This window comes from Bos grunniens, chromosome 7, assembly GCF_055505025.1.
Source record: "Bos grunniens cultivar Pamir isolate PY7600 chromosome 7, Bosgru_T2T1.0, whole genome shotgun sequence".
Lineage (NCBI taxonomy): Eukaryota > Metazoa > Chordata > Mammalia > Artiodactyla > Bovidae > Bos > Bos grunniens.
The window spans coordinates 103823197-103838064 of record NC_141171.1 but is presented as its reverse complement, the minus strand read 5'-3'; the positions used below and the strand labels follow the sequence as shown (position 1 = coordinate 103838064).

Genomic DNA, 14868 nt, shown 5'->3' with positions numbered 1-14868 from the left:
AATTCATTGTTCATAACTCAGCCCTGGATTTTCTGAGGCAGAAAGGCCAGGCAGGCAGCTTAAATACTGCCTTATTCTATCAGAGAGATCTGCAGACAGTTTCCATAGAGAGAGAGAGAAAAACAACAAAAAAGGAGAAGGCAGAAATCTTATACATGGCTAATTATATGGGAATGATATAAAATTTTGGAAAGATTTGTTCTCTTATTTTCTTAGTTTGTTCAGATGTCTTTGACATGAGAGGCTCAACTGTACAGCATGAATGATCTATTTTGAGAAAACTGACAAATAGAAAGGTACATATTGTATTTGGTAGAACATCTGATGCCTTTAAAAGTTCCCGTACCTTTCAGCCAACCATCATGTTTTCTATCTGATAATAACTTGTTCCAAGTTGAATCACCATGGTTGGCTGCACCCTATCATACCTTTGGATTAGAAAAGTGGAACTTAGAAGTTTGTGAAGTATTTCTTGATTATTCACAAGTTAACTCCTGATTGAAGTAGGTTGCAGCAAAACACCCCAGTTATCCCAGCATACAGCAAGAGCACTGAACTGTGGTTCAGCAAATTGACCTTCAGAGACTATTATGACCTTCAAATTGCACTAACAGTGATACAATTTTTTACTTTATTTTTGTCAATGGAATTTGATGGTAAACTTCTGCAAAGGAGGGGAACTGCAACAATTTCTTTGATAATCTGTAGGGTATAGGAATAAGTGATATGTATACGTATTTTAGTTGATCGAAAAACTAATATTTCAATTTCAGTGTTAATTCTTATTTGAAATAATATATAACTGCCTCCTTAGAATGTTAAATTCTGTTGAAAGGAACAAGGTCTGTTGCTAGACATATATCAATAGGCCTTTGTTTTATTTGGTACTTAGCAAACATTCTATTGAACCTATTTGTGAAGCATTTTATAATAACTAAAATCTTGTAACACTTCCAGTTTTAGCCTCTCATACTAAGGTCATGTTGACTTTAAATATGCTGAAATGACTTACAGTCCAAAGCAGGCAGTGTTTTTCTCAATGACACTGATTCTAAACTCACATTCTTAAAATTTACAACTTGAAGGTGAAACATAGCTGCAAGGAATGGCAGTTACAGCCATTGTCTTTTGGTTTTTGATCTAATCTAAGAAGTGAAAAAGACTGTTGCCACTTCAAGATGTTAGATACCAGGAAGAGCATGTTCCTAAAGATTTTAACGTGCATGTAGATGCTCAAGTCATTCAATTGTTCAGTTCAGTTCAGTTGCTCAGTCATGTCGGACTCTTTGCGACCGCATGGAGTGCAGCGTGCCAGGCCTCCCTGTCCATCACCAACTCCCGGAGTTTACTCAAACTCATGTCCGTTAAGTCAATGATGCCATCCAACCATCTCATCCTCTGGTGTCCCCTTCTCTTCCCTCCTTCAGTCTTCCCTAGCATCAGGGTCTTTTCAAATAAGTCAGCTCTTTGCATCAGGTGGCCAAAGTATTGGAGTTTCAGCTTCAACATCAGTCCTTCCAATGAATATTCAGGACTGATTTATTTTAGGATGGACTGGTTGGATCTCCTTGCAGTCCAAAGGACTCTCAAGTCTTCTCCAACACCACACTTCAAAAGCATCAATTCTTTGGCGCTCAGCTTTCTTTACAGTCCAACTCTTACATCCATCCATGACTACTGGAAAAACCATAGCCTTGAATAGATGGATCTTTGTTGGTAAAGTAATGTCTCTGCTTTTCTTCCAAGGAGGAAGCATCTTTGAGTTTCATGGCTGCAGTCATCATCTGCAGTGATTTTGGAGCCCAAAAAAATAAAGTCTGTCACTATTTCCACTGTTTCCCCATCTATTTACCATGAGGTGATGGGACCAGATGCCATGATCTTAGTGATTATCTTGGCCAATTCAATTGTAAAGTGAAAGTGAAGTCGCTCAGTCGTGTCCGACTCTTTGCAACCCATGGACTGTAGCCCACCAAGCTCCTCTGTCTATGGGATTTTCCAAGCAAGAATACTGGACAGATAGAAAACATGTGGCTAGGAGTGAGTACTGTAAAGACTTCATTCTGTGGTATTTTTAAAATGAGCTACTCAATTTTTGTGAATTTTTATGAGAACAATTTCGTATTTTGGAGGAGAAATTTACATATTCCTTAAAAAAGTGAAGTCTTTAGAATACACATTAAACTGTTTGAAAAAGAGGTCAGATGACTTAAAGAGTTCACATTTCAAATTAAGACATAGATGGCCAAAAAGCATAAATCCACGCACATATGGACACCTTATCTTTGACAAAGGAGGCAAGAATATACAATGGATTAAAGACAATCTCTTTAACAAGTGGTGCTGGGAAATCTGGTCAACCACTTGTAAAAGAATGAAACTAGAACACTTTCTAACACCATACACAAAAATAAACTCAAAATGGATTAAAGATCTAAACGACCAGAAACTATAAAACTCCTAGAGGAGAACATAGGCAAAACACTCTCTGACATACATCACAGCAGGATCCTCTATGACCCACCTCCCAGAATATTGGAAATAAAAGCAAAAATAAGCAAATAGGACCTAATTAATCTTAAAAGCTTCTCCACATCAAAGGAAACTATTAGCAAGGTGAAAAGACAGCCTTCAGAATGGGAGAAAATAATAGCAAATGAAGCAACCGACAAACAACTAATCTCAAAAATATACAAGCAACTCCTACAGCTCAACTCCAGAAAAATAAACGACCCAATCAAAAAATGGGCCTAAGAACTAAATAGACATTTCTCCAAAGAAGACATACAGATGGCTAACAAACACATGAAAAGATGCTCAACATCACTCATTATCAGAGAAATGCAAATCAAAACCACTATGAGGTACCATTTCACACCAGTCAGAATGGCTGCGATCCAAAAGTCTACAAATAATAAATGCTGGAGAGGGTGTGGAGAAAAGGGAACCCTCTTACACTGTTGGTGGGAATGCAAACTAGTACAGCCACTATGGAGAACAGTGTGGAGATTCCTTAAAAAACTGGAAATAGAACTGTCTTATGATCCAGCAATCCCACTGCTAGGCATACACACTGAGGAAACCAGAAGGGAAAGAAACACGTGTACCCCAATGTTCATCGCAGCACTGTTTATAATTGCCAGGACATGGAAGCAACCTAGATGTCCATCAGCAGATGAATGGATAAGAAAGCAGTGGTACATATACACAATGGAGTATTACTCAGCCATTAAAAAGAATACATTTGAATCAGTTCTAATGAGGTGGATGAAACTGGAGCCTATTATACAGAGTGAAGTAAGCCAGAAGGGAAAACATAAATACAGTATACTAACGCATATATATGGAATTTAGAAAGATGGTAATAATAACCCAGTGTACGAGACAGCAAAAGAGACACTGATGTATAGAACAGTCTTATGGACTCTGTGGGAGAGGGAGAGGGTGGGAAGATTTGGGAGAATGACATTGAAACATGTAAAATATCATGTAAGAAATGAGTTGCCAGTCCAGCTTCGATGCACGATACTGGATGCTTGAGGCTAGTGCACTGGGACAACCCAGAGGGATGGTATGGGGAGGGAGGAGGGAGGAGTGTTCAGGATGGGGAACACATGTATACCTGTGGTGGATTCATTTTGATATTTGGCAAAACTAATACAATTATGTAAAGTTTAAAAATAAAATAAAATTAAAAAAAAAAACAAAGAAAAAGCACACGAAAAGATGCTCAGCATTGCTAATCAAGAAATGCAAATCAAATCTACAATGAAGTATTACGTCACACCAGTCAGAATGGCCACCATCAAAAACTCTACAAGCAATAAATGTGTAGAGAAAAGGGAACCCTTCTTCACTGTTGGTGGGAATGTGAATTTGCACAGCCACTGTGAACAGTATGTAGGTTCCTTAAGAAACTAGAAATAGAGTGACCATATGACCAGCAATCATGCTCTTAGGCATATTTCTGATGAAAACATGGTTTGGAAGGATACATGCACCCCAATGTTCACTGCAGCGCCGTTTATGATAGCCAAGACATGGAAGCAAACCTAAGTGTCTATCGACAGACAAACGGATAAATAAGATGTGGCATAGATACACATTAAAATACTACTCAGTCATTAAAAAGAATGAAATCGTGCCATTTACAGGAATATGGATGGACCTGGAGATTACCATACTAAATGAAGTAAGTCAGAAAGATAAAGATGAATATCGTGTGTTATCTCTTATATGCAGAATCTTCAAAAGTGAAAGTGAAGTCGCTCAGTCGTGTCTGACTCTTTGCGATCCCCTGGACTGTAGCCTACCAGGTTTCTCCGTCCATGGGATTCTCCAGGCAAGAATACTGGAGTGGGTTACCATTTCCTTCTCCAGGGGATCTTCCCGACCTGGGGATTGAACCCGGGTCTCCCACATTGGAGGCAGACACTTTAACCTTCCCTCTGAGCCACCAGGGAAGCCAAAAATATCATGCAAATGAACTTATTTACAAAACAGAAAAAAGACTTACAGACTTAGAGACTTAGAGAACAGCATTATGGTTACCGGGGGCGGGGGCGGGGGGCGGCTGTGGAGGGTGGAGGAGAGGGAGAGATGGGGAGTGTGGACTCGACATATACACACTGCTGTATTTAAAATAGATGACCAAAGGACCTGCTGTACAGCACAGGGAACTCTGTTCAAATACTCTGTAATAGCCCAAATGGGGAAAGAGTTTTCAAAAGAACAGACACAAGATACGCCTAACTGAATCACTTGGCTAGTTACATATGAAACTAACACAACATTGTTAACTAACTATACTCCAATGTAAAAATATATTTTTTAAAAGTGTAAAATAGACACCTAAGGCTTCCTTCACTTCCTTCTGGCTATAAGGGACAGAGAGAGGCCAAGTCTAGTGGCTCCTCCACCCCTACCATTTCAATCAGCACCACCCTTATGTATACACGGGAGGTCATTTCCCAAGAACTAGTCCCAAGGGTTTAAAAAAAAAAAAAAGCCCTTGTAGGACTGTGGGTAAGTGAATTAGAGTTATCACTGGTTTCTCCCTATTGACAGAAATTCATTCCATTATTGACTGTTCTAGATGATATAAATTTCACTCTAATACTGACATAGAATGTTACCTTATTTAATTGCCATTTATTGATTCATGTTTTTTTCTGTTTGTAATAATTCAGAAGAAATATAATCTCTGTTGCATGTTAGAAATCCTCAGATGTTTGGAAATACTTCAACATCACCAGTATTTCACTGATCAATTTCAAATATCATGTCTTCTACTTCAAAATCATGAGCCATAGAAACACAGCATGTATTTTTGTTGTTGTTGTTCCTTTATGAGCACAATTGTTGGCAAACCATTTGTGCACATTGTTACTGAATGTTTTGGAGATGTTACTTAGCATGGGAGGATGTTTATTTTATCACTGACTAGACTCCAGGCTGCTATGCTTTGCTGAATCCATCTATATCATCCTGTATTCTGTTAAATTTTGCTTCAGGTATTGGTTATGCTTAAGACATCTCATTTGCTTATAATCTTTATAATGTACAAGTTGGGTAAAATAAATCCCTCCAGATCAAATTAAATAATCAAATTCTATTCAATTAATAACATGAATTTCATATTGAGCTCAATGTCAATAAGCTATGGGATAAAGATTTTTTAAGCAGTTCTTAGTATTCTTACACTACGTGATAGGTGTTTTTCTCTTAATTGAATAGTAAATGGGGCTTAAAGTGTGCTCATAGGATGACAAGAATATACTGACTTAATATCGTAAGGATTAGAAGGCATTCTCCCTTCCTCCTTAATCATATATCTCATAATTCCATGATCTACCTGGAACACCACTTATTTATTCAAAATATAATATTGAGGAAACTGTAATTTTCAATATTATGCTAAATACTAGCAATGCAAAAACGTTAGGGATGTACTCTCCAGTTTTAAAGTATAGCATTCTAAAGGGAAGAGAAATAAAACAAATAAAATCCAATGTTTCAAAGCAATTGAAGAGGCATATCCAAACTGAGCTAATTAATCTTTCTGGTGATATTCAGAAAAGCAGAAAGGAAGTGGTAGCTGAACCAACTGCTGAAAACATCAGGACTCGACTGTCTGCTGTTTTTAAGAGAACTTTAAATATATATTAAAGGCAGTGTGAGAGTATAAGGATGGTCAAATAATGCTGTAACGTGCAAAAGCTAATCAAAAGCAAGCCAATGCTGACCTCATTAATATAAGACCAGAGTATTCTTCAAGATAAAAGCTACTATCAGAGACAAAGAGGTCAGTTTTAATAGCAAAATAGTTAACTCTTTAAGAAGAAATTATAATACTATATGTCTATGTACCAATAACAGAACTTCAAATTACATAAGGAAAAAAAATAACTAGAGGGAGAAAGAGACAAACCCACATTATAGCTAGAGATTTTGAACCCCACGCCCCCATTCTCAGTGTTTGATTGAATGGACAGGACATTTTTAACTGAATTAATTTGACATTTGTAGATTACTGCACCCAACAAATTCAGAACATATATTAAGTATGTGAAACATTTTCCAAAATACAAGCTCAAATAAGCCCAGTAAATAACTGAAATCCTATGAAGCATTTTCTTTGACAACAAGTAGTTAAAGTAAAAATCAATAGCAAATATAGACTATTTATTTTTTGGAATTAAATCAGTGCACTTCTAATAATAAATAACTCACATTAAAGTATGAATATTAAGTAGCTAGAAAATATTTCAAACTGAATGAAAATGAAAAAGTTAAATATTTATGGGATGTAGCAAAAGCATTACCTAGGGAAAATTTTAAGAATGAAAATATCTGCTAGAAAAGAAAAAAATTAAATTGATTTCATCATTTACTTTCAGGTCCTCAAGTATAGACAAAAGAGTAGGAACTAATAAAATAGATAACTCAATAACAATAGAAACATTTACTAAACTTAGAGTAGTTTGATATTTTCATAAAATTAATAAAATCTTAGCACGACCAACATAGAAAAATAAAAGAGAAAATACAAATCACCACCATTTAGAACATCATTAGATCCGAGGTGTGTGAAAAGGACAGTAAGAGAATATTAAAAACAGCTTAATGTGTAATATCAATAAATGTGAACACATAGATTAAATGGAAAGATTCCGTGAAAAATAGCTTACTGGGGCTTTCCTGGTGGTCCTGTGGTTAAGAATCCTTCTTGCAATGCAGGGTATGCTGGTTTGATCCCTGGTCCAAGAAGATTCCATACGCTGCAGGGAATTTAAGCCCACGTGCCACAACTTCTGAGGCCCAATGCCAAAGCGGGTCCAGAGCCCGCCCGCCGCAGCCCCTGAAGCCCGACGCCCTGAGCCCACGCTCAGCAACGAGAAGCCGCGTAGTGAGACTGCCGAGCACCGCAGCTGGAGAGTGGCTACCGCTTTCTCCAACTAGGGAAAGCACACTCGCAGCAAGGAAGACCCAGCGCAGACCAAAATAAAAAGCAACAAAATAAAGCCCCTGTATCTGCAAAGGAAATGGGAGTTGTAAAATGTAAAGTTTTCCCCCAAAAGTTACTCTAAGTATATCGTTTTACTTGTAGATTTCCTCAAGCACTAAGGAGGGAACTATTGTCAGGCTTAAGAAATATTTCCAGAAAAAAAAAAAAGGAGTAATAAGTACTTTAATTATTACTTTAAGTAATAAGTACTTTAATTATTACTTTAAGTAATAAGTACTTCATTTTACTTTACTTTCATTTTAGTTTAAACAAGTACTTGTTTAAGTACTTTTCATTTACTTTACTTACTTCTTAAAGGTAAGAAAAATTAAGGTCCAATATTCATAAAGAGGGACTTCCCTGGTGGCTCAGATGGTAAAGTGTCTGCTTACAATGCAGGAGACCTGGGTTCAATCCTTGGGTCAGGAAGATCCCCTGGAGAAGGAAATAGCAACCCACTCCAGTACTCTTGCCTGGAAAATACCATGAACAGAGGAGCATGGTAGGCTACAGTCCATGGGGTCGCAAAGAGTCGGACACGAATGAGAGACTTCACTTTCACTTTCATTCATAAAGATATACAATTTGCAAGTAAGTAAAATACAGCAGTATTCAAAGTTCATAATATGTCCTGATCAAGTGTTATCACAAGGAAAAGAAACATGAAGTATTTCCTAAATGTAGAAAAATCAGTTAGCTAAAACAATATCCATTCATAATAAAGTTTCTCAGTGAATAGAAACAGAATTCTCTCAATAAAGGGCATCTATAAAGCAAACAAACAAAAAAATACATAATGACTTACATTATTCTTCACGGTGAATTATTAGAAGCTTTTCAAGAAAAAAGGAAGGATGTCGTCTTGCATACTTATACTCCACATACTGCTGACATGTAAAGTCCCATACAGTCTAAAGATACAAGTAAAAGGAATCAAGGGCACGAATGTGAAAAGAAAGAGGTAATCTGTATTTACATGCAGACAGTGTGCATATTCATAAACAATTCAATGACATCTAACACACAAATGTTAAAACCAATAGTTAAATTTAACACGGTGGCAAAATACAAGCCCAGTATAAAAACATAAGTGCAGTTGACCCTTGAACAACTTGAACTGTATAGGTTCATTTATACACTAGTATTCTTAAATAAATATACTGGAAAAATTTTTGGAGCATTGCAACAGCTTGAAAAAGAACTCATAAAAATCTCATAGATGTACTACACAGGCTAGAAATATCCAAATATATGTGGACACTAGTTTATACTTTTACAGGCATAAGGTAAGTGATATTTAAAATACAATTGATGATGTGTTAGTTTTTGTTCTGTTTTGTAACTTTGTTTTCAAAAAACTACATGACTAAACAGTACCCTTTCCACTTTTCTCCCTTTCCCCACCTTTTTCCTCCACTTCTTTCTCCCTCATTCTTAACTGAAGAAACAGTGTATCTATCTGCCTGTTTTCACAGGCGTTTTTTTTAAATGTAAACAATGTTTCCAAAATTGTTTTATGAATATAACTGTAGTACTGTATGCCATAACATTTTACAGTGATTCATTCATTAGGAGAATGACCACTGTAAAGCAACCACACTATTGCTTATTATCAATGCATGAATTGTTATACCTGTAATTAAATATGAATTTCTGTTTCACATTATCTTTTCATTTTTGATGTCAAGTGTTGGTCATACGTATAACATCTATAGTGTTTTGTATCATATAAGACAATATTGATGGAGGTTCTGACAAAACAGTTAATCTGGTAAACAGATGATGTAAATTGGTTGTATTGATAAATACAGTTCCATAAATGTATTTTATCTTCCTTACAATTTTCTAACAGCACTCTTTTTTACTGTAGCAATAAAGTTAACTTAAAACTATTTTTATGACAAGCAAAGGATCAAAAGTATGCAAAACTATCTTAGAAAACAACAAGATTAGAAGACTTATGTGACTTCCTTACCAGGTTTTCTATAAAGCAGTTAATGCAGTTGGTATCAATGTAATGATAAACAAATCAATTATTAGGACATTAGAGAAAGATCAGAAAGAATCATATGGCTGATTCTCTACAAACATGCTAAAACTATTCATTCCGAATAACAGTCTTTTGAAGAAATTCTGCTAAAATATTTAAATAGCAATGAGGAAAGAGAAATAAGCCTCAAACTGTAGGTCATATCAAACAAAAATTTATTTATGCACAATTCTAGACCTAAAAACAGGAGGTGATATATACACTTTCTAGTGGGAATCACGTGAGAGTACCTTCATGACCTTGATATAGGCAACGTATTCTTATTCAAGATACTCATACATGGACTTCCCTGGTGGTAGAGTGGATAAGAATCCACCTGCCAATGCAGGGGACACAGGTTGGGGAGCTGGTCTGGGAAGGTTCCTCATGCCTTGGGGCAACTAACCCCATGCGCCATAACTACTGAGCCTGTGCTACAGAGCCTGCAAACCACAAGAGATCCTAGCACAATGGGAAGCCTGAGCAGCGAGAGGGCAAGCCCTGCTCACGGCACCTAGAGAGAGCCCTCACACAGCAGTGAAGACCCAGAGCAGCCAAAAATGGATTAATTTCAAAACAGTTACATGTTCAGAAAGCCAGCAATCATATAAAATGAAAATTTTGCTTATTAAAAACAGCATTCAAAAACTGAATTACAAACATATAAAGCAAAATGTGTATTAGATAAACTCTCTCTTAAACATAATATAATTTCCCACAATAGAATAATAATTATAATAATAGGACAAATCTAAAAAATGGATAAAATACTTGTGCTGTCACATTACAAATGATGATACAGAACTGATTGATAAAATCAAGAAAAAAGTACTCAGTATTAACAGTGACCAGGAAAATGTAAATTAAATCCGAAATTCAGTACCGTTTCACACTCACCAAAGAACTAACATTATAAAACTGACACGGTTTACAATATGTTGGCAAGGATGTGGAACAACTGGATATCTAATATATCGTAGGAGACGGTGTGAAATAGCACAGTCCCATTTTTAAAACAATCTGGATTTACCAAATAAGTCCATTTCAAGCACTTTTACAAGAAAAATTAAAATTTGGGTACACAAAAGATGTCTACAGTATGTTGCATAACAACAGTGTTTATAATAGCCACACAACTAAAAGTGATCCAAATAGCCAAGAGCAGAATGGATAAGAAAATTCTGATATATTCACAGAATGCAATAATCATCAGCAATGGAAAAACAACAACCTACTTGATACTCGCAGCATGAATAAATCTCAGAACATCATGCTGAGTAAAAGAACTCAGACAACAAAAATATATATACCCTATATGGATGAATTATTTGAAAGTTAAGATCAAGCTAACTCTATCATGTTAGAAATCCTGACAATGGTGGAATTGAGGGTTGAAAAGAGCATTGATTGAAAATATGAACAAAGGAACTGTCCGAGATGATGGAAATGTTTTATATATTGATTAGATGGTGGGTTATAAAGAGAAATACATTTGTCAAAACTCAAACTGTATATTTGTTATCTGTCCACTTAACGGCATTAAAAATATTCTTTAATAAATTAGACAGAAGATCTAAATAGACATTTCTCCAAAGAAGACATATAGATGGTTGTAAGGCATATGAACAGATGCTCAAAACTGAAAAGGCTGTAGAGAGAAGGGACCCTCCTACACTGTCGTCGGGAATATAAATTAGTGCAGCCACTATGGAAAATAGGATGGCGGTTCCTTAAGACACTAAAAACAGAACTGCCATATAATCCAACAATTCCACTTCTAGGCATATTTCTGGAGAAAAACATGGTTTGAAATGACACATGCATCCCAAGGCTCATTGCAACAATTTTACAATAGCCAAGACATGGAAGCAAACCTAAATGTCCATCAACAAATATGGATAAAGAATATGTGGTGCATATATACAGTGAAATATCATCAGCCATTGAAAAGAATGAAAGAATGCCATTTGCAGCAACATGGAGAGATCTGGAGATTATAATAGTAAGTGAAGTAAGTTAGAGAGAGAAAGAAAAATGTCATATGGTATGTCTTATATGCAGAATCTAAAATTATGCAATAAGCTTATTTACAGAACAGAAACAGACACACAGAAAATGAACTCAGGGTTACTGGAGGGGAAGGAAGTAAAGAGGGGCAGCCAGGAGTATGGGGTTGACAGGTGCACACTGCTGTATTTAAAATAGATAACTAATAGGGACCTACTGTACTGCACAGGGAACTCTGCTCAACACTCTGTAATAACCTCAACGGGAAAAGAATTAGAAAAAGAATAGATGCACATATATAGATATAGATATCTCAGAGAAGGTGACGGCACCCCACTCCAGTACTCTTGCCTGGAAATCCCTTGGATGGAGGAGCCTGGTAGGCTGCAGTCCATGGGATCGCTAAGAGTCGGACACAACTTCCCTTTCAGTTTTCACTTTCATGCATTGGAGAAGGAAAGGGCAACCCATTCCAGTGTTCTTGCCTGGAGAATCCCAGGGACGGGGGAGCCTGGTGGGCTGCCGTCTATGGGGTCACACAGAATCCAATATAAAACAAAAACTCAAAAAGGAATAAAGTTAAAATAAACAAAAATGTGTAATTATAATTGTTGCAATATATCTTTATACATGACAATATTTATATGCACAGTATATATTTGTATAGCAATGTATAGAAATAACAATGAATATTAAAAGGAAAAAATTTAATTACAGACTGCTAAAATATTATTTTTTCCCTATAAAGCTGAACATAATGTGTAAATATGAACATTTTTAAAATTAGAAAAACAAATATATGTGGTAAAAACTTTAATTACTGGGGTTTGAAGTAATTGATATTCTTTCTCATCCATTTTGTAATTTGGAGTCAATTAAATGATACATCTATACATCCAGGAAACAAATGCAAACATCTCCTCTGTTACTTATGAAGCCCGACTTGAGAATGTAAGTTCGGTGAGTGACGACAGTGGCCACTGGAATACTCCCCCTGAATTAAAGGCCTGTGTTTACCTGGTGACTGTCAGGGCCAGCCAGCGCCTGCCCCCCCCCGCGGGCGGGGCTCTTCCCCCTAAAAGGCCTGAATGCCACGAGGAGAAGACCACGCAGGATGGCTTCAGGAAAGAAAGTTTTCAGAAGAGAAGATGGACGGAGGGAGTGTGGAGGTGGGGGATGAGGAAGTAAATAAGAGAGGGAGAAAGGGGAAAAAAAGAGGCTCAGTGTGGCTTAGCCTAATGGAAAGATTTGCCAGAACCATCAAAATGTATAGCCTGGAGAAGTCTAATTAAATGTGCTTCTTTTTCAGCAAACTGCTTCAAAATGACTTAAATATGAATGTCTTTAGGTAGGCTACACGTGCTCCAATTTACCATAAGCACTTCAACTCCCTTTTTCTGATACTGGATTTAAATCGTATATTTATTTTACCTGTCAGGCACCCACTGGCACTGCTAATTATTACTCAGATAAATAAGTCTGGATCTGTTGATAGCAAATGAAACTAGACTTATAAAAAATAAAAGAGATATTGACAAAGTTCGGATTTATTAAGAAAACGTATGATTTTGGAAGCTTTCTTTCTGTCTGCCTAATTATTACAATTGTCTCTGTTTCAAAGGCCCTATACTGTCTGCCGAATATTCCTTTTGTCATTTATCTATACTATTTTTACTGGCCACTAATAATGGAAAGATTTCTTCACTCTAGAAGATGGTCTTTCCCCATATCTAAATAATAGGTGACGAGCAAGCAACCGAAACAGACCTTCACAGCTGCAATCTGGACCTTCCACACCGGTTTAAAATGGCTAGTAAGTGGGCAGTGAAATCCATCTTAAAAACTATCGAAGGTGATGCCTGTTATTTGAGGAAAGTTTCAGAATCTGAGTTATATCTAGAAATGATTCCTGAAAACATAGTTATATTGTGGCCCCAACACTTCAGTCCTCTGCAGTTCCAGCCTCTCATACTCTATGCTGTGTTAGTAAGACAGAGTCTTTTGAGGCTTTGAAAGTGTGTCTGTGACTTAAGAGTCTTTTCTTCCTTTGGCAGTCAGTATATTTTATTTAAACAGTGGGCTTCAGCACCGTGCTGATTCCTTTGTAAATTGGAGGAAAGCCTTTGGGTTAAAATAATCTAGTGAATCAGTCCCTATTCAAGCTCTATTTTTATGCCCCACAACTTTAACATTAGCTTTGATCTCTATAACCATTTTATGTACTTCTTCACATTATTTAACTTCCTTTTCATTTAATATGAAAAAGAATCTTCACAATTACTTACCATAGCAACCACTGCAGAAGTAGATTCAAATGCCAAGACTGGCACAGAGTTCACAGTTGATATAATCATGCCAAACAGTTTGCGGCATGACCCTGTGTACTTATTTTAAGGCTTTTGTATCCTGATGAGAGCAGTGAATGTACCAGAAGTGGAATTTGTTTTTAATCAGCACATACAAATATCACCACTGTCATCAGCATTATCAACAACAATGATCACAGCAAAAACTATCTGGAGTGCTTCTATATAGTCTCCAATGGAGTCTTCATGGAACAGTCTATTCCACATTAATTGTGAAATATCGATTGCATAATGATAAAACATGTTACCAATGCATATACCACATACACACATACACCCATCACTGAATGGTGTGCAATACACAGAGGAGAAAAATACATGTAATGTGTGTGTATATGTATATATATATATATACAGACTATTCACAAAATTATAAACAGATCATTTTAGAAGGAACATGATTTAAATTTTTTTATTAACCAGGTGACAACATATTATATATTGTTTCTATACATATATGTACATGGTTTTAACATACTTTACTTTTCAATTTCTCTCTGCTAGAATCCTTTACTTCATTTATATTGCTTTTGCAGCTGATTATAAAAAGGGTGGCTACATTTTCTAGTGCTATCTTGCCTTAAGATGCAACTAATTTTACTCCTTCCCTTTTCTTACTCTTCACTGAAACACTCACACACATATGCATATGTATGTATCTGATCTATCTCTATCTCTATGTGTAGATGAGGTTTTGTCCTAGTCCCTGAAAGCATCAATAGCAAGAGAAATACAATCTGAATTTTCTTGGAACTTGAACTATTTTAGGGAGATAAACATTAGATATAATAACAGATTTCAACTGTGATAGTTGCAGTTCTCACTTTCACCTAACTGGATGTATATTAATTTGGTTTTGGAGAAATTAAACTAATTAATTTGCTTGTCCTCCAAAATTCACATGTTTTCTACTCATGTTGATATTCGATAAGTTGGAGAAGTAGTAGTACAATATCAAT

The 14868-nt window shown here is 36.2% G+C and overlaps 1 protein-coding gene across 9 annotated transcripts in view; it reads right to left on the bottom strand.

The window, feature by feature from the left end:
• The window catches only part of LOC147370072 (uncharacterized), a 204243-nt gene that overhangs the window by 64334 nt on the left and 125041 nt on the right, over nucleotides 1–14868 (bottom strand). For all 9 annotated transcript variants that reach the window (XR_015168640.1, XR_015168641.1, XR_015168642.1 and 6 more), the window contains one exon: nucleotides 8313–8418. Coding sequence is in view for 4 of the 9 variants with exons in the window: in XM_086413798.1 (XP_086269924.1) it covers nucleotides 8314–8418 (105 nt within the window). In the remaining 5 variants the exon portion in view is untranslated. The remainder of the gene's footprint in view (nucleotides 1–8312; nucleotides 8419–14868) is intronic.